The 23,859-nt window shown below is 39.3% G+C and overlaps 2 protein-coding genes across 2 annotated transcripts in view; one reads left to right on the forward strand and one right to left on the reverse strand.

Moving 5' to 3' along the window:
* Nucleotides 1–2,567: 2,567 nt before the first annotated feature.
* On the reverse strand, nt 2,568–9,895 carry LOC134677805 (isocitrate dehydrogenase [NAD] subunit gamma, mitochondrial-like). The gene is made up of 7 exons (XM_063536233.1): nt 9,540–9,895; nt 8,565–8,679; nt 7,427–7,578; nt 6,094–6,238; nt 4,265–4,407; nt 3,024–3,175; nt 2,568–2,803 (listed from the first exon to the last, which is right to left on the reverse strand). Exons 1-7 carry the CDS (start codon nt 9,776–9,778, stop codon nt 2,568–2,570), a joined length of 1,182 nt encoding a protein of 393 aa, XP_063392303.1. The 5' UTR covers nt 9,779–9,895.
* Nucleotides 9,896–10,314: 419 nt separating this feature from the next.
* The window catches only part of LOC134677928 (transcriptional repressor protein YY1-like), a 45,664-nt gene continuing 32,119 nt past the window's right edge, over nt 10,315–23,859 (forward strand). Inside the window, exons 1-5 of the mRNA XM_063536374.1 lie at nt 10,315–10,584; nt 12,605–12,704; nt 14,206–14,305; nt 20,710–20,821; nt 22,843–22,907. Coding sequence (XP_063392444.1) covers nt 12,618–12,704; nt 14,206–14,305; nt 20,710–20,821; nt 22,843–22,907 — 364 coding nt within the window. The 5' untranslated portion in view covers nt 10,315–10,584; nt 12,605–12,617. The remainder of the gene's footprint in view (nt 10,585–12,604; nt 12,705–14,205; nt 14,306–20,709; nt 20,822–22,842; nt 22,908–23,859) is intronic.

The raw sequence follows: 23,859 nt of genomic DNA on the forward strand, positions 1-23,859 counted from the left end.
GAAGAATGCTGTCGATTCTGAGTAGAATGAGCCCAATAACGTCAGGTTTTCAATATTTATTTCTGAAAACGCCCAAATACTGTGCGTAAGCCGCGCTGATATATCTGATGGCGATTGTACTTATAGCATTATCTACGATACTGTGTTTATTTCTAAATATGGATAATCTAATATTACAGCTAAAATGAAACGAGCCTATGTAATACTGGATTTTATTACCAACATTTAAACAATTGAAATAAATAAATATTATCTACTTACACAACGGTAACTGAAATTCTATTTTATAATTACATCTTGTACTTAAATCGAATGCCTCATAACAGATCTTTGCTAGCTAATATTCGACCTTAAAATATATAGCATAAGGTTTATTGTAAGATCAGTGACAAAGCAGACGAAATGGTTAAGGCTATTCAATTTACATTTTTATTACAAATTGTCTAAATAATAACTACAGAAATTAAATAGTGAAAATGTAATACAAAAATGGTAAAATAAATACATGATTGAAAATTATCGACACATGGTAACTATTTAGCGATACATTTTTGATTTTTAATACATAATAAAAAAAAATTGGCTGAGGCCATTTACTGTCTATGGTCTAAAACTCTAAATAAATACAAAATGTCTATGACAAAGCATACAAAACTAAATACTGCATGATTCTATTAAGTACTACAATTGTATTACAATATAATTATTTGGTTTGATGTCTAAAGTGTGGTAAAATACCGTATGGCTCAGCTAAAATTAAGAATGATGAAATAAATGGGCGTTTTCTAAAATAAATATCGAAAACCAGATTCTTTCAAATCTGGACATTCTAGGGCTCATTCTACTCATAATCGACAGCATTCTCCATCCTTCCATTAAAAAAAGATGTCCCAAAATGTCCATTCCATTACGTCACTTTTTTTTATGAGAATTTTTTTTATTTGTATGGACGTGACGTAGTGGAATGTACAATTTTCATACTTTTCGGGACAAGTTTTTTTACCATCAGGATTGAATATGCTAGTGATTCCGAGTTTAAAGAACCCAAAAACACCAGGATCTGTGAGAATCGGGTTTTCAATATTTATTTTAGAAAACGCCGAAATATCAATTAGTACATAATGGTATGTAAATAATATTTCACGCTATAATTTCGTATTAATTTTTTACTTTACAAATCTGCCTAAACCAGAACACATTCTCAATTTTAGCTGACCAACAAGAAAAATGATGCCTACGAAGATTCAAGTTATCACTTTCCCAAAATCAAACTAAAAGAGGCACTTTGGCCATCCTACCTCAGCGCCAAAATGACCAGAATCGATTTAATTGTGACGTCCCACGGGTAAAGGTACCTTATGGCTTATGGCGATTAGCGCTTACGCTATTATTAATACCGCTCCAATATTATTGCGGCGCTATGCGACGTAATCACCAGCCGCCATAAGGTACCTTTTACCGTGTAACGTCACAATTTAATTCGTTTTAATCTAATAACGTTTTTTGGGATTTTGGCATTTTTGGCGCTTTGGTAACAGATGTCGCTACTGTTACTAAATTTCTTATAACAGTTGCGTCATCTACAATGATGTTCTAACTATTAAATCTCATGAAATGGATCGATTAACTTTTTCTTTTAACTTATTACCACTGGTTTTAAAACCATAAATTGACAGGGATTCTTAATGAAACATGAATTAGTAGTTTCTTGTACAGATTTTTAAGCATTTCAATTAATTTTGGCTCACGAGAGAAAAATTTGATCGACCCTTTATAAGGCAACTTATCGGTTGCCAATAAGGTATGCCTTATCAACAACCAACAGTTTATGAATTAAGTAATTTCTATTTCTGCGCCACTTCACCTTTGGATACCCAGTTTTTATCAGATTAGAAATTTTATAACCTCAAAAGTAGTGCTCAAAAAGTGTAAAAAACGTAATAGGTACTGCCTTGTATATTGTCGGTAAAAAGTGGAACAGAAATCAAATTCCTTCTACAGATGTAGTGCATAATTATTTTCCATAGTTTTTTTCACGGAAACGTACGAACGCGTCTTGCTATTTCAGCCAGTCTCGGTAAAAAAAGTGCTGAGGTTGACTGAAATAGCATGACAAATACGAACGTTTCCGAGAAAATACGATGGAAAACAATTATGCACCACATCTGTAGCACTACATTTGAGGTTAGAAAAATTCTAATCTTGAAAAAACTGAGCCTTTTATACTGTCGGTAAAAAGTGGAACAGAAATAAAACCCTCCTAGGCCCACTTGTATCATTCACTAACCCGGAATTAACCAATTAAACCTGCAGTTACCATGGTTACCACTACAATTTGACACTTAACGGTTTAACCGATTCGTTGGCGTGTTCCATTTTCGAAGACTTTTGGCTGTGGCGCGGAACAATCATTTCATGACACGGCAGCCATGCCACGCGCCATAGAATATGATGACACTCCTCCCGTGTCATACGCCACGCGTAAAAAATATTGATGACACGGCAGGCGTGTCATTAGCCCCGAACCGTTAACGGCTTAACCCCGGGTCAGTGGGTGAAAGTGTCCCTTAGTGTCCGTGTCCGAGCCCCTGTCCAATATTACCCATGATAGCCTTGACCACATCCGTGCTGGAGGCCGTCCCCCCCACGTCTGGTGTGAAGATGCGGTCAACGTTGATGGTCTTCATGACGGCTCCGCGGATCAGCTCCGCGTGGAAGTGGTGGCCCAGGTGTTCCAGCATGTCGACGGAGGCGTTGATCATCGCGATGGGGTTCGCTATGTTCTTGCCGGCGATGGCTGTGCCTGTAGTTTAGATTGGGATAAGTTTATGGCAGAAATTTCATTTTTGGTGCACGAAGTTTATTTGGCTTGCTATTTCCTTGGGATCTCTGATCAACAGAGAATAATGTTCTAAGATGTCTTTAAATGGGCAAGTCGGTGGGAATAGAGTTCCATAGACGCTCCGCCACTGGTACTTAGTGAGTTTTACTTGTCACCCGATGATTTGGTCCAACTTATGTACCTGTGTTCCTAGTGCCAGGTTCGAACACCGCGTAGTGTTCGCCGTAGTTTCTTCCAGACAACAGTCCGGCGCCGCCCAGCAGCCCGCAGACCACGTTGGACACGATCGAGCCGTACAGGTTGGTCATCAGCATCACGTCGAATTGGTGAGGCCTGCGATCAAATTGAAATGGTGAGGCCTGCGATCAAATTGAATAAGGGATATTACTGCAATGTTCTGCCGCCAGAGTGCAGCAGTACCGACTCTAATAAATTCATAGACTAACTTATAGGTACATACTGTGCCTTAAACTGTTTTTTGACAAGTTTTCACAGACAATAAAATATGACATTGATGCGTCAAGGCGGTTTGTTAACAAGGGCCTACCGGTAAACGCGAAAATCGAAATTTAGTTATCTGCCTCTTTATCGCTCGAATATGCAAGAGTGATAGAGAGGCAGAAACCGAATTTTCGAGGCCTGCGATCAAATTCAATTGGTGAGGCCTGCGATCAAGTTGAATTGGTGAGGCCTGCGATCAAATTCAATTGGTGAGGCCTGCGATCAAATTCAATTGGTGAGGCCTGCGATCAAATTCAATTGGTGAGGCCTGCGATCAAATTGAATAGGGTATATTCCTACTAGTTAAATCAGTTACTTCTTTAGAGCTGTCAAAACGATTTGCCAATATGGAATTTATATGACATTACATCGTGACGTCACGGTCAACCCACCTACTTTTTATATCTCTATCCGATTTATTAAATAGAACCTGTGTTTAAAAATAACTCCTATCTGTGTTTTTCTGATAATATATCTGGTGCTTTATTTCATGCATGGTGTAAAATAATTTATTTTAAATACAGTATAATACCCTATTGGTGAGGCCTGGGATCAAATTGAATTGGCGAGACGGCGGGATGTCTCTAAGAACAGACCATCGGGTATCCACTCCCTCATTCACTCACTCACTGCACTCACTTGGCTACAAGCTGCATGCAGCAGTTATCAATGATCATATCATTGTGCTCCAGCTACGGGTACTCCTTGGCGAGACGGCGGGATGTCTCTAAGAACAGACCATCGGGTATCCACTCACTCACTCACTCACTGCACTCACTTGGCTACAAGCTGCATGCAGCAGTTATCAATGATCATGTCATTGTGCTCCACCTCCAGATACTCCTTGGCGAGACGGCGGGATGTCTCTAAGAACAGACCATCGGGTATCCACTCACTCATTCACTCACTCACTGCACTCACTTGGCTACAAGCTGCATGCAGCAGTTATCAATGATCATGTCATTGTGCTCCAGCTCCGGGTACTCCTTGGCGAGACGGCGGGATGTCTCTAAGAACAGACCATCGGAGAGCTTCATAATGTTGGCTTTGTGGACCGTTGTGACCTGAAAGAAAAAGAATTAAATTTAACCTTTTGGACGCCAATGACCGAAATATCGGCACTGTAAGATGCCAATGACCGAAATATCGGCACAGTATGCCAGGCCTGTGGGCGTGTTTGCCGCTCCTGTATTGGCTTACACAGCCACGAAAAACCTTGTCTCCATACCTGACACTGCTTGTATAGTCTGTAATAGACTCAAAGGCCGATGATGATGAGGTCCAGCGCCAAAGACCGATGTCACAGACCACAGAGCAACACAGACCTACGTGCATAAGCATAAAGTTCAATTTCAGTTTTGACACTTCGATGACGTGGAGTCCGAGTGACAGCTTTTGTGTTTGACACTGACACGGCGTCGAAAAGGTTAATATATGGATGTTGACTAGATTTTTAGCATTTATTTTTTATGACAAGGGGTCGTCCATAACTATGTCACCGAGGCCGTTCAAAAACGAGTCTAGAAAAGCTAAGTTACTTTATTAGAAAAAATGTGACGGTTTATTTTCTTATCTTGGCCTCTCTTTTCTCAATCTCATTTTTTAGGACTTCTCGTAAGTATAAGCGTTTATAGTACGTGTTTAATATTTAAACTTTAGAAAGCTACTTTCTCTGATCAGATCTGAGAAATCCTGAAGAAAGGCCAGGTCAAGAGCACCCTAAACCGGCGAGCGTGTATGAGGAGTGTTATGAAAGTGAAAGAAGAGAAAGAGGTATGTCAGGATCGTAGCAAGTGGAGATCCGTGGTCGCTGCCTACCCCTCCGGGAAATAGGCGTGATTATATGTATGTATGTAGAAAGGTAAAGACACGGAAATGGAGATGGATAGGACATACTATTCGAAGAGGGGAAACAAATAACGCAACCATCGCTTTCGGTTGGAAACCCCCGGACGGAAGCCGTGGCCTCGGGCGCCCTGTACACTCGTGGCAGCCGGGGCCAAGTCCGTCACAAGTGAACTACGAGCGGTCGGGGTGAGCTGGAGCGAGGCCAGAGCGGTCGCTGAAGATAGGAAGACGTGGCGCGAGCTTGTGAAGGCCCTTTGCACCTCTGGGGTGCCTTAGGACAACAACAACAATGTAGAAAAGTACCTTCTTCCGTCCGTTCTTCTTGGCGTACTCGAAGGCGAACCTGGCTACCCTCTCCGAGTTGCTGGCGGTAACCACCTTCATGGACTCGATGACGCCAGCCACCGACTCGTGCTCCAACATGGCGTATTATGACCGGAGATTCACTCACTCACTCATTCACTCACTCATTGAACAGAACGGCATGCAGTAGTGCTATCTCTCTCACTCTTAGCGATTAGAGCGCGGGCAGTAGTGCTATATCTGTCACTCTTAACCTATTTATTTCCAACTTGATTCAATTATGACGTACTAGTCCGTTAAGTAGCTTAACTGTATTTTTAGTATGTTTGTTTTAGTGTTGGCCGAGCGGAAGCGAGGCCGTTCAAAAACAAGAGTATAGAATGTCAATGTCAAATTGTACTGGTAACCATAGTAACTCAAAGTTTAACCAGTTAACCCCGGATTAGTGGGATGGTGCAAGTGGCCGTAAGTATGCTTGTTTTAGTGTTATTTACAAAAGTCCGAGCGTCAGTCTCCCTTTTCACAATATCATTTTTTATGACTTTTCGTAAGTATAAGCGTTTCTACTTTAAACGCGTATTTCAACTTTAGAAAGGTACCTTCTTCCGTCCGTTCTTCTTGGCGTACTCGAAGGCGAACCTGGCCACCCTCTCCGAGTTGCTGGCGGTCACCACCTTCATGGACTCGATGACGCCAGCCACCGACTCGTGCTCCAACATGGCGTATTCACCTTCAGTGTTCTGTCTGGATATAAAAACATACAAATATATTTTACAGTACATATGGTCCTATTTTCCCGCACTAGTGCGTAAAATAGCAGTTTTCGTGCGATGTCAAAAGTTTAAAGGGCCATATGTACTGTAAAACGTTGTACGATACACGTGCGAATAGGTAATTCGCAACTCGTGTCGATTTAAAACACTCCCTTCGGTCGTGTTTTAATTTATCGCCACTCGTTTCGAATTTCCTCTTTTTCGCACTTGTATCGTAAATAACTATTACAGTACATATGGTCCTATTTTCCCGCACTAGTGCGTAAAATAGCACTTTTCGTGCGATGTCAAAAGTTTAAAGGGCCATATGTACTGTAAAACGTTGCACGATACACGTGCGAATAGGTGATTCGCAACTCGTGTCGATTTAAAACACTCCCTTTGGTCGTGTTTTAATTTATCGCCACTCGTTTCGAATTTCCTATTTTCGCACTTGTATCGTAAATAACTATTTTTACAGTACATATGGGACTTAACGCATTAGTGTGATAATTAGCACATTACGCAACTATGTCGAAAATTAAAAGGGGGTCATATCACTATTTCTCTCACTCTTGCCACGATCAGGCACGTGTGAATGAAAAGTTTTACGATGAACGGTCGTCAGTTTGGTTTGCGGCTACTGTAGTGTCTACAATATATTTATTTGAGCCTAGAACGTCCCACTGCTGGGCAAAGGCGTCCCTCCTCCCTTTCCATGTATCCCGGTCTTGACCCGTCTCCCACCAGTTCCTATCAGGCGTCAAGGTCATCTCGCCAACGCCGTTACTTATTATACTTAACCTCGTAACCCCATATAAAGATTTCAAATTTAACATAATTTAAATAATTTCTTCCTTAGGGTCCCCCCACATCTGGTGTCTTTCGAGCGTCGGCGTCTGTCGGCGTCGGTCCAGCGCTATGGAAAATGACGCCGCTGCGCAGTTGCGTCGACGCTGCGTCGACGTCGGCCATAGAATTTTAGACGCCGACGCTCGAAAGACGCCAGATGTGGGGGGGCCCTTATTCAATCTAAGTAAATTAGAACGAATTTTGTTTGTTATAAAAAGCAATGAAACAAAAGAAATGCTACTTTATTTGGTTCATGAACAGTTCAAATAAGATTGCACGATTATGTACATTGTAATGTACATTTAGTTTCAGGAGGTTAATATTTTACCTGATAATAGCGACATCGATGTCCTTGTGCCTCGTGGTGAGTCCGGGGTATGACTTGCAGTGCATCACGTAAGCGTACATGTCCAATTCGTTACGCAGGGCAACGTTACGTGAGGTAACGTACGCAGCTTCGCTCTTCGTTTCAATGTTGCCCTGCAGTTAAAAGGTTGGATTACCGGCAATATAGTCGCACCAATAAAAGTCTGCAGCGGATTTGATAGCTCACACAGCGTAAGTGTTATTCATACGTCATAATTTCATAGAAGATTGACGCTTAAAATGACACTTGCACTGCATGGGCTATCAAAATCGGTGCAGACTTTTTACGGCCTAACCCTATTAGTTTTGTGGTAACACTGATGGCCTATACTCTGTATCTTTACTTAAATAAAAGTAAACAAATAATGTGTAAAATTTCGGGTAGTTATAACATTTATTGATTAACCAACCAAATACAAAACCACCGGGATCTGCCACTGTACGACCTAACTTTAACCTACATTATTTGATCATGTAATGTTTTCATCTACCCTCAATTGGCTTAAGATGTTAGGAGCAGCCAACCCCATATTGGGCCATATCAACTTCAGTATTGTAGGAAGTTTCCCTTCTGCTACGCTACCATACTATTATTTATTCTGTGCCCCTAGCCCATCAGTTAGTGATGCCCTTGTTATACAGACTAGGGTGGTTCAAAAAACATTTTTTTTTATTTTCCGACGGGGCACCCCCTTATTTTGTTACACTTATTATGCTGATAAAATACACCAAGTTTCGTAATTTTATCTCAACTACAAGGGGGTACTCAACCACTTTGAAAATTTATAATAACTAATATAATATGAATAAATAACTTAATATAATATAAATAACTTTTAAATCACACTTTCAAATAATGTGAAAACTACTACCAGCTACTACTTACATAAAACTCAAAAAAATAATAACTTGATTTTTTTGGATTTCATACAACTTTGAAAAATTTCAAAGTGTTTGATCAACCCCTTATAGTTGAGATAAGATTACCAAACTTGGCATATTTAGTCAATAGAACAAGTGTAACAAAATGAGAGGGTGCCCCTTCTTCTAGCTAGAGTTTGAATTTTTCCCACACAAACGTGAACCACCCTAATACAGACCTTAAGTCCAACACCGTTCCTCTTGATGGTGGTGATGGCATACTGCACGTCCTCATCATTGTCCACATTAGGGTCTATATCCACCACTTCAAAGTCAACTGGGGCTCCAATGTATCTGTAAAATTAAATTTTATAAGTGATAAAAGACAGTTAAAATATAAACTAAATTTTTCCAAGTGATAAGACAGTTAAAATATAAACTTGCGATTTTAATTAGTACAGTCAGCAGCAGAAGTTGCTAAGCGGGTGAGGTGTTCAAAATGATCTTGACGCAACTTTATTGTTATGAGAATACATTGACAGAAAAAACAGAAACAATAACAATATCAAACTAAAACTAAAATCAGGAACAAGATGTATCAATAAATGTGCTGTGTGTGTTGCAGCAAAACAAAAGAGTTCTGGCTCAGTAATACGCTCCACTCTTTTGGGTGAAGCACTGATAATTCTGCTAGAACCCAGATCACAGACAGATAATTGATGTAAAAAAATAATAATAATATAAAAATACAAAAACTTAAACTTTAGAAACTTTGCCTATTAAGTAATAATCATTGTTTTAGTACCTACGCGTAACAGCGTGTCAAGGTGATTTTGAACACCTCGCCCGCTTAGCAACTTCAGCTGCTGACTGTACTATACAATCAACAAAAATATATATTGAGATATGTGCAGAGGCGCATGACAAAGACAACACTGTCGAAAGAGCATATTAGCGTATATGACATCAATTATAATCCGACATACGATACTTACAGTCTTCTAAACTGCGCAAATTGTGACCAAGACATATTAGATTAGCCTTGAAATGATAACATAAATTCCGTTATTTTACAAATATTCGGCAATAACTTATGCCATAATATGGTAAAAATAATAATGAATATAAATAAACAGTCAATATAAGACCGAAATACGCACAGGGGCTCAAGTATGGATAAATATAACCAAGAATGTCTGTCCCAAGAAACTTACTTGAATATATCTCTGACGTAACCCATGCACTCCGGACCGATACCACCGCCTGGAAGCATGGTAACAGCGTGTCTTCCTCCATAGTGAGCCTTCGGGATGTGGGACTGTTTCCTGATAACTGGTGTTTTGTGCTGGATATCGAAGTCCGACACAGTAGCAGGTGCTGCGGCCGAGCTTGAATACGCGGCACCTCCCAACTCTGGGATAAGCTTTAGTTTAGATAATAGCCTCACTGCCATCCTGTATTTTCTTCACACAAGGCCGTAGAACCTTTTTAAATCGAAAATACTGCGGGCAGGTTGTTGAATAATCACAGGAAAAGGAAGGTGGAGGAAGTTGGTGGCTCTTGCACGTCAGATGGCGCTGAACTGTCAAAAGTTTTGCATGATGGCGCCACTGTCCATTTATAAAGACTATGCACACGGATATACAGTACATAAATGGATTTTATGAAAATTGTACTGTACAATTTGTGTACAACCCATGTACACCCGTCTACAGCGCAGTCAAAAGGAAGGGTTATGATTTTAATCTTATACGTATACGTTATAAACTCAAAATAACTTAGCCGAATTTGATAATTTATTAAGATTTATTATATGGCTCGAGTCTTAACTATATATTATGCTACTCTTTGTTCCTAACCGTCCGTCTCGATTGCGAGTACCGTCGTTAAATAATTATTTAATCAATGTTGTAATCCCTATTACGCGGGTATATATTCTATTATAGCAACATTCTAAAAATATTTTTCAAGTGTGTCGTGTGTGTAGGCTTTATCTTTTCGCCATTGCTCGGGCGGCGTCCATTTTGTACGCCATATTGAATTTGGTCGGACATCTTTGACGCCATGTTTAGTCGGACATATTTTATAAACATTTTCGCGTAAATTTCAAATATTTTTGAGCCTAAATATCGAACTTTTTTTCACTGAAGTCTGGGGGATAGATAGGGGCGAAGATTACTCGGAAAAATTCCGTACCTACGCAGCAGTCCAAATTTGTCTCCAAGTGGCCGTGCAGCTTTTGTTATAAGATAAATAAAGGTAAATTATTTCCACCAAAAACGTTCATACGATTTGACACATTGTAACAAGTGCTTTGTATTTTCTATGAATTTACGGTGTCGTGTGCGTTCTGAAGGTAAGTGGATGAAGGTCAAATTGAGGGGGTTTCATCTGGTTAGCGTTTGGCGTGGTCGTTTTATAGATATCCCAAAAAGTCGGTCTTTTTCCGTCCGCCGACCGCCACTGCCGGCAGCGGCTATCGCCCTCAGTGTAACCGCTAGCTGTTTTCCTGCATCAATGCAGTAATTTATGCGGTATTCACTGCATTATAACGTTACGGTCACGCCAAGAAACAGTGACAACCAATTCAATTACGTAGGCTGACTTCTGTAATATGATATCACCTAGTTAATTGTTTTCGGAACTAGCCACTTTGCATTGACGTGCATTTGCGCGTTATTTATAAAGTTTTGGGCATTTTTACGTACATTACACTAGATTTCAATATAATGACATTCATTTCCTTTTATTTGATGTGTTTAATAGTTTTAATTTTATCTTCCGACCTCTCGTCCCGTTGGTCGGCCAAGGAATGTGACCATACAGACGCACCTGTCAAAGTTTTTTTTTTAGAACAGATACCAAACAAACCACTTTCCGTATTTGTTTTTATTTAATCTTGCATGCTTATCTAATGGGTGATATAGAAATGTTAAATTAATGACTACTCATTAAACATGCTGATAATCTTCATTCCTACTAGAAAGTTATTTTGATTGAGGTTCATAATAAAATTATTGATACATATTTATAACAGGTCTATTAATTATTTTAAATGTTATTTTTAATCAAATTATGTTTACCCAGCAGGTAAAAACGTCCACACACATTGATATCTATAATGTTTGATGTGTGTAGTGTAGGTACTGTATTAAAATTATCACCTTGTATAGGTCAATACTCTTTGTTTGTAGGTATCTAATTTTGTTATTTTTAGTGAATACACTTGTTAAATTAAGTGCTTTTAGTTATTTTAAAAAGTTAACAGCTCGGGGTATTGCTATGAATGATACAACAATTATTTATTAAAGCATTATATATTTATACTATACTATTTATTCTGTTTTTTTATAGATTGAACTCTCACAAAATTTTCCAAAACTTGGTTTGGTTCTCAGTCTCGGTTTGGATTTTTTTCCCAGTAGTTACCAGTGGTAAAAGGTGGGAAAAAATCCCAGTAGTTACCACTGGTAACAACTTGGTGGTAACTAGTGGGAATAACCCCATTTTTCTGGAATGGTTTGCAACCAGACCAGCGCCCAGCCGGCCACCAATTAAAGGCCTTGAGAGCAAATTGCTGTGCAAAGCTTGGTTGGTATAGATGTGCCACGAATCAGGCCTTGACTTAGAGAACTAAGGCCCCTAGCCACTTTGTATGGCACTTAGAATTTAGGAGGGGCCCCTTCCTATGTCAATACCATTGCTAAACTACAAAACGTAATTCAAGACCAAAAAAAAATAAGACAATGTTGCCACTGCAATAATTTGTTTGTAAAATAGTATATTCCTTTTAATCCTTTTGATAAATAATCGCCCTAAGATAATTTATTTATTAGTAATTTTACTCCTACGATTTGAAAAAGTACTTTTATTTAATTATTTTTACATAAATACAAGACGCGCTAGTAAAAAGTGGCAACATTTTCTTACTTTTTTGGTCTTAAATTACGTTTTGCAGTATAGGTTGTATGATAGGCCCCTAGATTCGGGCTTTGTGGGCCTAGGGAGAAATCCGGCCCTGCCTCGCCTGCAGTGGTCTCGGACGAGGCACGTATACACAAACTGCTGCTCGCGGCGATTTCCTCGCGAGCTGAGGTCCGTTTCTCAAAAGCTTGTAACTTGTAATACGAGCGGATATCACTTTTTAGCAGCTTTTGTTAGAAAGGGACTTCCACTTGTATTACAAGTTACAAGCTTTTGAAAGACGGGCCCCTGGTTCGTTCTGTGTGTACTGTCAGGCACTGTGGACTCGCCTATTGACAACATTTCATCTTTCCAGGGCGCGGTTCACCATGATGAACCAGGAGATCATGTGTGAGGTGGAGATAGGCACGCACGGCGGCATAGAGATAGATGGCGACGATCAGGTCGGCGTCAAGGTAACACTGATCCCCCCTCCCCTCCCTCTACCTTTACAGAGTGCGTTCCATGTACCAGGAGATCATGTGTGAGGTAGAGGCACGCACGGCGGCATAGAGATAGATGGCGACGATCAGGTCGGCGTCAAGGTAACACTAACCCCCCTCCCCTCCCTCTACCTTTACAGGGCGCGGGCCATGATGTACCAGGAGACTATGTGTGGGCTAGAGGCACGCACGGCGGCATAGAGATAGATGGCGACGATCAGGTCGGCGTCAAGGTAACACTAACCCCCCCTCCCCTCCCTCTACCTTAACAGGGCGCGGTCCATGATGTACCAGGAGACCATGTGTGAGCTAGAGGCACGCACAGCGGCATAGAGATAGATGGCGACGATCAGGTCGGCGTCAAGGTAACACTAACCCCCCTCCCCCCCTCTACCTATACAGGGCGCGGTCCATGATGTATCAGGAGATCATGTGTAAGGTAGAGGCACGCACGGCGGCATAGAGATAGATGGTGACAATCAGGTCGGCGTCAAGGTAACACTAACACCAGCCCTCCCCTCCCTCTACCTTTACAGCGCGTGGTCTATGGTGTACCAGGACGTGGGCGTCAAGGTCAATACCTAATACTAAGCCTCCCTATTCCCTTACCCCTCTACTCTATTTCCAGACATTTAGGCTAGGTTCACAGGGCTTTAATTTTTCCCGTATACTGAATACGGGATTTTATCGAATACCGTATAGTGACGGCAAAATTTGTGTAGAAAATTATCGCTGTGTGAACGTAGCCTTATACTCCGTCATTTTAATTTTTAAGGGTATATTCGGTATCGTGTTCCAATTATGAACTAGTAGAACCTTATTTGAGTCGCTTAACTGCAAACTCGGGTAAATCCATCTGTCAGATTATGCGATTTGTTAATAAGAAAAGGTAATAGTAAAGATAGAATGGATTTACCCGAGTTTGAAGTTAAGCGAGACCGTTACGTATACTAGTGTCAAATCATAGAATATGGTATTTGACTGTATTTAAAATAAATTATTTTACACAATGCAAGGAATGAAGCACCAGAAGATTAATAGAGAAACGTAGACAGCAGTTATTTTTAGACACAATTTCTATTTTAAAACCCGTATAAAACTACAAAGATAAGGTAATTTGACTGTGACGTCAAAAGCTAGTTTTTCATATTAATTCCATCGAAAAAATAAACTGATTTGACTAGTAGATACCCTATAGTGCAAAACCTATTTCAAGACAAAAAAAGTAAGAAAATGTTGCCACTTTATAGTCTTTATACTGGCGCGTCTTGTATTTATGTAAATATAAGTACCTAAATAAAAGCACTTTTTAAATCATAGGAGTAAAATTACTAATAAATAAATTATCTTAGCGTGGTTATTTATCAAAACGAGTTTACTATTTTACAAACAAATTATTGCAGTGGCAACATTGTTGGTTATTTTTTTTGTCTTGAATTACGTTTTGCAGTTTATACCGTATAATTTGTTACAGTATGAAGAAATAGAAGCCGGCCAGTATGAAGAGTATATAACTGACGATCAGTATGAGGAGGTGGAGGAACAGGTGATCAGCATGCATCACCTGGAGGAAGGTCAGTTTAGTAGTGCGTATCATCTCCATTCCATCTTAGTATAGACTATTTGGGGCATTATCTATGAAAAGGGACCGTATTGTCGATGGCGCTTGCGCCACTCAGAGTCACGCGGCCTTGTATTTACATCGGAGCATCTTTAATAATGGCGTAAGCGCCATCGACAATAAGGTCCCTTTTCATTGATAACGCCACATTTATATTATAAGTCCACCACTTAACAGCCTACAGGAGTGGTCATTTCACTATAAAAACGTACTCGACTGTTTCCTCCGTGGGTTTTGATGCTAGAGCAATGATTTTTTCAACACAGATTAATATTGTCAATATCTGTGTCGGACCGTTTTGCTTTTTTTGATATTTTTGTTTTTTAAGGCGCTAGAGCCCTTCAAAAATGGCCTCATTGACTATGCCGCAATGAGAGGCGTAGTATTCAAAACTGATATCAATTAGCCAAAAAAACAAAACGGTCCGACACAGATAATTTCATAATCATTTAGATTTCCAAATTTGGTTACGATTGGTTAAGTTTTGGAGGAGGAAACAGTCGAGTACGAAACCTCGATTTTTGAGATTTTTACGCAAGATTTTTCGCCTTGTCCTTATCGCACTAGTTTTAGGAGCCGCTTTCGTTAGCGAGACGGGTATATTTACCTAAAATATTTAAAACTCAACACCTGTTTCGTCTTAAGAGCCAATCATCGTGCACACTAGCGCCACTGCTAAATACAGTACATATGGTGCGGTTTACCACCCTATAGTTCGTTTTTTAGGGTTCCGTACCTCAAAAGGAAAAAAACGGAACCCTTATAGGATCACTCGTGCGTCTGTCTGTCTGTCTGTCTGTCCGTCCGTCTGTCTGTCACAGCCTATTTTCTCCGAAACTACTGGACCAATTAAGTTAAAATTTGGTACACATATGTAAGTTTGTGACCGAAAGACGGACATGTAACGTAAACAAATGAATTTTAAACATGGGGGCCACTTTTGGGGGGTACCTAAATGAGAAAATCAAAAAATAAAGTTTTTCAAACTATATCGTGTTACATATCAAATGAAAGAGCTCAATGTGAGAATCTCAAACATATTTTTTTTATAATTTTAGAATATTACCGTTTAGAAGTAATTCAAGAAAAAAGCACGCACTTGTTTGTTTTTTAGCATTAGAAAGAACTTGGAAGAAGGTAAGCGATCTTGACATGTCTTTTAATTGAAAAACGCTTTTTTAAAATCAATAACTATTACTTATGAAAGCAGAAGAATATAAATGATCGTATTAGGTTCATAATTGTTACATATTTGCTGTCATAACTTATTTTTAAAATGTGTTTTTCAATTAAAAGACACATCAAGATTGTTTACCTTATTTTTAATGCTAAAATAACGAAGTATAGGGCGGGATTGAGGAAAATACGTGCCTATGTAAAAAATTCAAAGGACCATATGTACTGTAAAACGTACAGTCAAGGAATTTAAATTCCGACCCATTTCGTACTTTGTCACAGTGACAATCAATATGAAAGCCGCTAGAGACCTCATACGGTTGTCACTGTGACAAAGTACGAAATGGGTCGGAATTTAAATTCCTTGACTGTACAATACACGTGCGAAAAGGTAATTCCCATCGGTCGTGTTTCAATTTATCGCCACTCACACGTGTATCGTAAGGACTGTATCGTTTATTATAAATACAGATAAAACCTGGTCTAACTGTTGACGTGTGTATTATTTTGTATTACTATGTTCTTAAGGTATAATCTGGGGGTATTTTTAAGACATATCTGATATAAGAATGTTTTACATTTATTTTATTTTAGGGACTTTATGATGATTTTAATACCTTCTAGCAAATGTAATTCGGACAAGCCTATCGAGCTTAATTTGAGACTATTTCACCGATTCCTTAGTACGATTTAAAGAAACAAAAGGTTAATATGCTGCCAAAATATGCCATCTAAGTGTCCTTTTCATGATTGCTCAATTGAACATCCACAGAATAAATGTGGTGTATTTTATCTTTACATGAAAACGACTTTTTATGCAACATTTTGGATTCCCGTCAATTTCTGACGCCAGGGAAATGACGGAAACAGCTAAAAGAATCTACCGAAATCCAAAGCCTAACGGACATTCATGGCGTTGAACCATGGCTAGAACAGGTCGATAGAAACGCTCCATGATGGTTATATTGTATACCAAAGTCGGGGTTGTCGTAAGTAACATGCCATATTTTCAAAAAGGCCACCAAGCACAGATCCAAAACTTTTTTTCCAACTAAAAGAAATGATTAGACTATGCCCAGATGTTTCGCTTTACGAATCATATGTAATTGCTGTTTACATAGTACGATTTTTTTTGTGTAATACTTATCTTGTTCGCAAACCGTAAATTTTCTTGTAGTACGAGGGTTGCACTGAAAATGTCGGGAATAGAGAATACTGTCGCATCTAGACAGTCAATCTTTATTTTAATGCATACTTAATCTCAAACTGACCACGCATATAAATTTTCTTTTGAAAGTAATCATTCTGTAATGCACACGGCTCATAATCCCAAAGTCCTTTTTGTATGGCGATTTTGGAGCCTTAGTGGTTTTGTATGAAATTCGTGGAGTAGCCAACGGAATTGAAGTTTTTTTTACATATATATATATATATAATATTTTTTTACTGTTGTCATATGAATATTTAGGAATGTCGAAATCTGCCGATATGCAACTTTTTTGGCAGTCTTTTTAATTAACAGCACAAATGCGATTTTAATTTTTGACGTCGCTTTGGAATGACATGCTTCTTTAAGATCATCTATGGGATAAAATGAAAGTGACTTTCATATTTAATTTTAACCGCAAACGAGCGTACGATGAACTCTAGTTCATAAAAAAATAACAGAAGCCCATTGTAACTTTTATTTGTTCGCTGAGGGCATATTGAAAACCGTTTAAAAATTTGATCGGAAAAATCACTTTGCCAAAAATTCAAATAATGTTCGACATACAATTTTCAAATTGCCAGTAATTCTTAAATACAAATGACAACCAAATGAAATATACCTTAAAAGTTTTATAAAGAGTTACATTTTTATAAATTATATGCCTCTTTCTATTATGTTATTTCTAAGTGTCCCATTCCCGAATATTTCAGTGCGACCCTCGTATTTGTCCGAAATCGTTGTAGTTACTCGGGAGGATTGGGTAAATATTGTCCAAACCATATGCTTTACGTGATCTCCCAGGACGAAATGTTACTTATTATTAAAGCACTAATTAAACTATATGTGTAATTTTTTAATAAAAACATAATACCAGAAAAAACGGCTAAGTAAAGTTGTATTTATAATAAACGATACAGTCCTTAATGTACTTTAACTTTATGTTTAACAGCACATGGACACCCGTTCCGATCTTTCATAAAATCATCAGTATCATCACTATTCATCAGATTTTTGGGTGTCCGTATTCACAAGATTATCTTATTGTTTTGAGTTATAGTTTAGACAACGAAATAATAAGACGCGTAAAGTAGTGCCAATTTAGCCGCTAATTTGACAGCTGATGTAGATGGCCCACGACGCCATATTGTTTGTGGTAAGGTAACTGTACTATTTCAGTCAGTCTCAGTACAAAAGGTACTGAGGTCATCGACATATATCTCAGGACAGGCCTTACGGGCACTAAAAACCGGGCAAGCGCGAGTCGGACTCCGTACCATATTGCAAAAAAAAAAAAAAAAAACGGTCATCCATCCAAGTACTGACCACTCCCGACGTTGCTTAACCTTTTGGCCGCCGGACCTAGTCCGCAAAGACGCTCACTCACACGCCAGAGCAAATTTTAAGTAAACAACTAATAAAAAGTTTAGGGATTGCAAATAGTGATATCGATATTTACAATTTATGGTAAAAATCTTTTTAATTTAGCTTTGTTCTTATCCTGTTTCAATTTAATTCCAAATTGCCAAAATTAAACATATGTTTTACACCCGAAAATGTTTAAAATATAGGGATTTAACATAAAAAACAACCACTAAACAATGTCGATTCAAGACGTGATATCGCCGCACTAGGCTGTACGAGAAGTCTTTTATACAAGACAACGGCGCGCATGGACTGCCCGCAGTGCAGATCGACAAGGACTGTTTCCGCGCGGATCAAGTAATAATAGTCTCTAGGTCAACGGCGTAAGCGCTTGTCGGTACGTAAACTTTATTGGCGTAACGTTAAAGCTGCGCATCATGTGTCGATAAAGTCAATATACCGGAACTGTTTTAGTGAAAATTACACGTGGGTTGAATTTTTAATGCGTGAAGATATTATTCCGGAATTAGAATCTATCATTATAATTTCAGTTTGGTTTACATTCATATAGGTAAACTCTTATCAAAAAAACGTTCAACGACTTGTTATAAAAAAATTACACATTAACTTCAATGTTATAACAAAAAACTAAAGTCTGATAAACAGGTATGTCCCTGTACCACTCTTGTGCGAAGCGGTCGCTGCGGTGTATCCCTTCCCACTAAGCTATAAAATAACATCAATAATTGTTTTTATTTATCTCTTCTGCAATTAAATAGTCCACAATCTACAAGGGCAAATTTACTTGTCTGACTCTACTTTATAGAACTTAAGAAGCTGCCTGAACTTTAAATATAGTTATGCCTATCTGACTCTCGTTCTACGTATTCTAGTAAGTAGTTATACCTACTATTCGTTGAAAAAAATTGGCGATTAACAAGTGTTCAAATACTTAGATAAAAACATATTTCTGACTTTATATTTACTTTAAAAATTCCCATATCGAGTTAACATTCCCATCCCTAGCTGTCTTTTATACAAGACAACGGCGACGAGGAACATGAAAAATGTTGAAGATTGGAGCAATTTTTTTAAATGCCTTATTATAAAAGGAGGGATTTATATAGCGGCTTAAAAAGCAAATAAATGAAAAAACAAAGACCTTAAATATGAACACAAGTGTAAATGAAATTGCAATTGTTATTATTTTCACATTAACTCAGTGGTTGAATTTGTGTCTTGTATACAAGACGACGGCGCCAGCGTATCGTTCTATCGTTGTCTTCTATACCGGACAACGGCGGTCAAAGGGTTAACTTTGGTCAAAAATCACGTTTGTTGTATGGGAGCCCCATTTAAATCTATATTTTATTCTGTTTTTAGTATTTGTTGTTATAGCGGCAACAGAAATACATCATCTGTGAAAATTTCAACTGTCTAGCTATCACGGTTCGTGAGATACAGCCTGGTGACAGACGGACGGACGGACGGACGGACAGCGAAGTCTTAGTAATAGGGTCCCGTTTTACCCTTTGGGTACGGAACCAACATCTTTAAACTAAATTGTAAACTGACAAATAGATAATTAATTTATAAATATTATGACATATATTATTTTAATAATTTAATTTGTTTTAAATGTATACAAGTATATGACTTTTCTTGATTAAAGTACTTACTTATAATTATTATTACAATGAGATGAAATTTACCGCACTATGTAAATATTGATGAACTGTTGACATGTAAAATATTACTTTTTACCAATAAACGCTATCTATCTATCTATCTAACCCTAAAAATGGTACTAGTTCAGCGGTGTCACTCACGAATTCGAGCCAATCGTGCAGTCTAACGCATCCAGTTGCGACCAATCGCGCGCGTGATGCGAACTCATCAACCAATCGAGTTGTAGCGTTGTCACACCGCTGTACTGGCGCCATTCATGCCCCATTCTTATCTTATTGCCCGTAAGGCTAGTCCTGAGATACGTCTATGACTGAGGTTGACTGAACAAGCATGACAAATACAAACGTTTCTGAGAAAATGCGATATAAAACAATTATGCACTACATCAGCATGTACATGTGTCTGGGCTGTAACCGCGAAAATCGAAGTTTTTTTTTTTATTATGAATGGGCTTACTCATGGCCACAGACTAGCCGAGGCGTAGACGTGGCCTACGATGGAGCAAATTCGCAAATTGCGGGCATTTTTCTCTGTCAATGATCCCCGCAATTTGCGAATTTCGGTTTTCGCGGAAGGGGGCTGTCCATAAATTACGTCATCGATTTTTGACCCCCCCCCCCTAAAATCATCCAAAAATCATGCTTCGAATGACCCCGTTTCGTCCTACGTCATGCTACCATCATCCGATGTCTAGACACCCCCACAATTTGAAATGACGTAATTTATGAATAGCCCCTAGCCCCTCTGTTGTACGAGATTGTTGCACTGATTTACACGTCGTAATTTTTTCATTTCTGTTTTTATTAAGATTTCTACTCGCACCCAAAAATCCTATCACTTCTCATCAGCTCACAGCCCCTTGCACCTATCACCATCATCACACCCCATGTCAGCGCTGCTGACGGATTACAAACTTGCAGTCGGCAGCGAGGAGGTGATCCTGCCGGGGATGTCCGGGGAGGAGGTCCTGGCTGCCAGCGACTCTTACGATCCGGTGTATGCTACTCCGCCTTCCACTAGCAATAATAACAGGTGAGTCGGTCACCATGGTTACCGTCGGCCCTGCTGACGGATTACAAACTTGCAGTCGGCAGCGAGGAGGTGATCCTGCCGGGGATGTCCAGGGAGGAGGTCCTGGCTGCCAGCGACTCTTACGATCCGGTGTATGCTAGTCCGCCTTCCACTAGCAATAATAACAGGTGAGTCGGTCACCATGGTTACCGTCAGCGCTGCTGACGGATTACAAACTTGCAGTCGGCAGCGAAGAGGTGATCCTGCCGGGGATGTCCGGGGAGGAGGTGCTGGCTGCCAGCGACTCTTACGATCCGGTGTATGCTACTCCACCTTCCACTAGCAATAATAGCAGGTGAGTCGGTCACCATGGTTACCGTCAGCACTGCTGACGGATTACAAACTTGCAGTCGGCAGCGAGGAGGTCATCCTGCCCGGGAAGTCCGGGGAGGAGGTGCTGGCTGCCAGCGACTCTTACGATCCGGTGTATGCTACTCCGCCTTCCACTAGCAATAATAACAGGTGAGTCGGTCACTATGGTTACCGTCAGTGCTGCTGACGGATTACAAACTTGCAGTCGGCAGCGAAGAGGTGATCCTGCCGGGGATGTCCGGGGAGGAGGTCCTGGCTGCCAGCGACTCTTATGATCCGGTGTATGCTACTCCGCCTTCCACTAGCAATAATAACAGGTGAGTCGGTCACCATGGTTACCGTCAACGTTGCTGACGGATTACAAACTTGCAGTCGGCAGCGAGGAGGTGATCCTGCCGGGGATGTCCGGGGAGGAGGTGCTGGCTGCCAGCGACTCTTACGATCCGGTGTATGCTACTCCGCCTTCCACTAGCAATAATAACAGGTGAGTCGGTCACTATGGTTACCGTCCAGGGCTTAAATGAAGTTCAGCTGTAGGCCCATAATTCGTTTTTTTAGCATTAGAAAGAACTTGCAAGAAGGTAAGCGATCTTGACATATCTTTTAATTGAAAAACGCTATTTAAAAATCAAAAGCTATTACTTATGAAAGCAGAAGAATATAAATGATCGTATTAAATTCATAATTGTTAACTCATTTTTAAAATGTGTTTTTCAATTAAAAGACACATCAAGATTGTTTACCTTATTTCTAATGCTAAAAAAACGAAGTATAGGGCTTAGCTGGTTTGGAGTTTAACGCCTCCAGTTTTTTTAGATTTTACCCAGCATAAGTGCCTACCAAAGCATGATATCTAATTAACCTTCTGAACGCCACAGACGGCAGTTCATGTCAACGCGAAATCGTGACAACGACGCCAAAGACGGCTTTTGACGTCGATCGTTTTTTCATGAAAATCTACTGCATGAAAAACACGCCCCACTTTTAGGTTGGCATTATTTATTCACAAAACTAAATTTTACCCCCATGGCGTCAGTGGCACGGCAAATGGATGCGCCGTTTGGCGTTCAAAAGGTTAATAAATTTAAAATTTAAAAACCCCCGTACGCTTTATGCTAAAAAAATCTATTTGAGGAGCTACGATGCCACAGACAGATAGACATTGGTGTCAAACATATAAGACCACCCTCGTCGGGGGTGAAATCCATACATTTTCGCCCCATAAGCTTTGTTGGGGACACCATTGAATGAGTGCAGTACAGCCTATAAAAGAGATTATAAGACTACTTTACGCCAAATTAATGTTCATTACAAATGGTGTATCATAGGGCCCCCCCACATCTGGCGTCTTTCGAGCGTCGGCGTCTACAATTCTATGGCCGACGTCGACGCAACGTCGACGCGGCGTCGACGCAACTGCGCAGCGACGTCATTTTCCATAGCGCTGGACCGACGCCGACAGACGCCGACGCTCGAAAGACGCCAGATGTGGGGGGGCCCAAGCTTATCCTCATTAATACATATTAATAATTACCTATTTGTCTCGTCTGTTAACTGATTTAGAGTGAGTTAAGTATGTTGTTAATTATTTAACGAACGTATTAATGTAATTTTGTATGCTTAAGAATAACTTTTTATATTTTATTTTTATAATAAATGTAAATCCACAGAGGTCGCGGCAGGCCCGCGGTCAAAGCCAACAATACAAACAATGTTCATCATCTTATGCCTATTGGTAAGCAATATTTATATTATTTACTTTTTCTACTCCCGTACTTTTATTTGTCACTTAAAGGGTCGTGTACACACTCATACTCATTTATTCATAAAGCCAATTTACATGTCAAATAAAATTAAAATTAATACAGTTAAAATTGAGATCGAAAATTAAAATTAAACTTAAAATTATATATACAATTGTAATGAGAATTAAAACAAAACTTATTCACATGTCGAATTAAAATTAGAAATAGTATAAATTAAAATTGAGATCTAGAATAAAGATTGAAAATTTAAAATTAAGATCTGTATTAAAATTACAATTAATATTAAAACAAAGCCGATTTACAAGTCTAAATAATATTGAGATCAAAATTTAAGTATAAAAACAAAAGTCGAAAATTAAATAAAAATAAAAATAATAGTAAATGTGATACGATTTTAAGATTAAAAAAATACAATTAGAACTTAACACCTTTAAAACCTTATAGTTGTCAAGACAAGTCTTTAGTTTATTCACCAAAAACGCATTTGTGCACACGCAACGCAATATCTTTTTGGCACCTTTCGATACCACCACTTAAAAAATATTGTACGAAATACATTGTTGCCAACCTTATTTTAAATGTCATCTCTGACAAATATGTGAACCATAGACATTTTTTTAATTTCATTCATTCTTACACATAGACTAGGAATCCTCTAGACCGAGTTTAGAGCAATTATTTCATGCAACCGATGCTGCCAAAAATGCGGGGGGTGCGCGGGACGAGGTGAGCGAGGTCCCGTGCCGTGATTGGTCCATTCAAAGACACGGACGTCACACAAAGACACTTTCGACTCGAACATGGAGTAAAATTACCGTATGCGTGGCAGAGGGGGTAGCGCGACTATCTTCAGTCTGGAGGATATTTTGTCTGTGTTCATACATCAAGTCCACTAGATGACATGAAAAAAATTTGTTAAAA

The sequence above is a fragment of the Cydia fagiglandana genome, chromosome 27 (genome assembly GCF_963556715.1).
Source record: "Cydia fagiglandana chromosome 27, ilCydFagi1.1, whole genome shotgun sequence".
NCBI lineage: Eukaryota > Metazoa > Arthropoda > Insecta > Lepidoptera > Tortricidae > Cydia > Cydia fagiglandana.

What these genes read in the sequence shown, in the direction of transcription:
- LOC134677805 (XM_063536233.1), bottom strand. Translation starts at nt 9,778, where the DNA reads ATGGCAGTGAGGCTATTATCTAAACTAAAGCTTATCCCAGAGTTGGGA. An exon ending in TGCATGCAGCTTGTAGCCAA is followed by an intron (nt 3,176 to 4,264) that starts GTGAGTGCAGTG and finishes ATTTGATCGCAG; the next exon opens with GCCTCACCAATTCGACGTGA. An exon ending in ACCTGGCACTAGGAACACAG is followed by an intron (nt 2,804 to 3,023) that starts GTACATAAGTTG and finishes TCTAAACTACAG; the next exon opens with GCACAGCCATCGCCGGCAAG.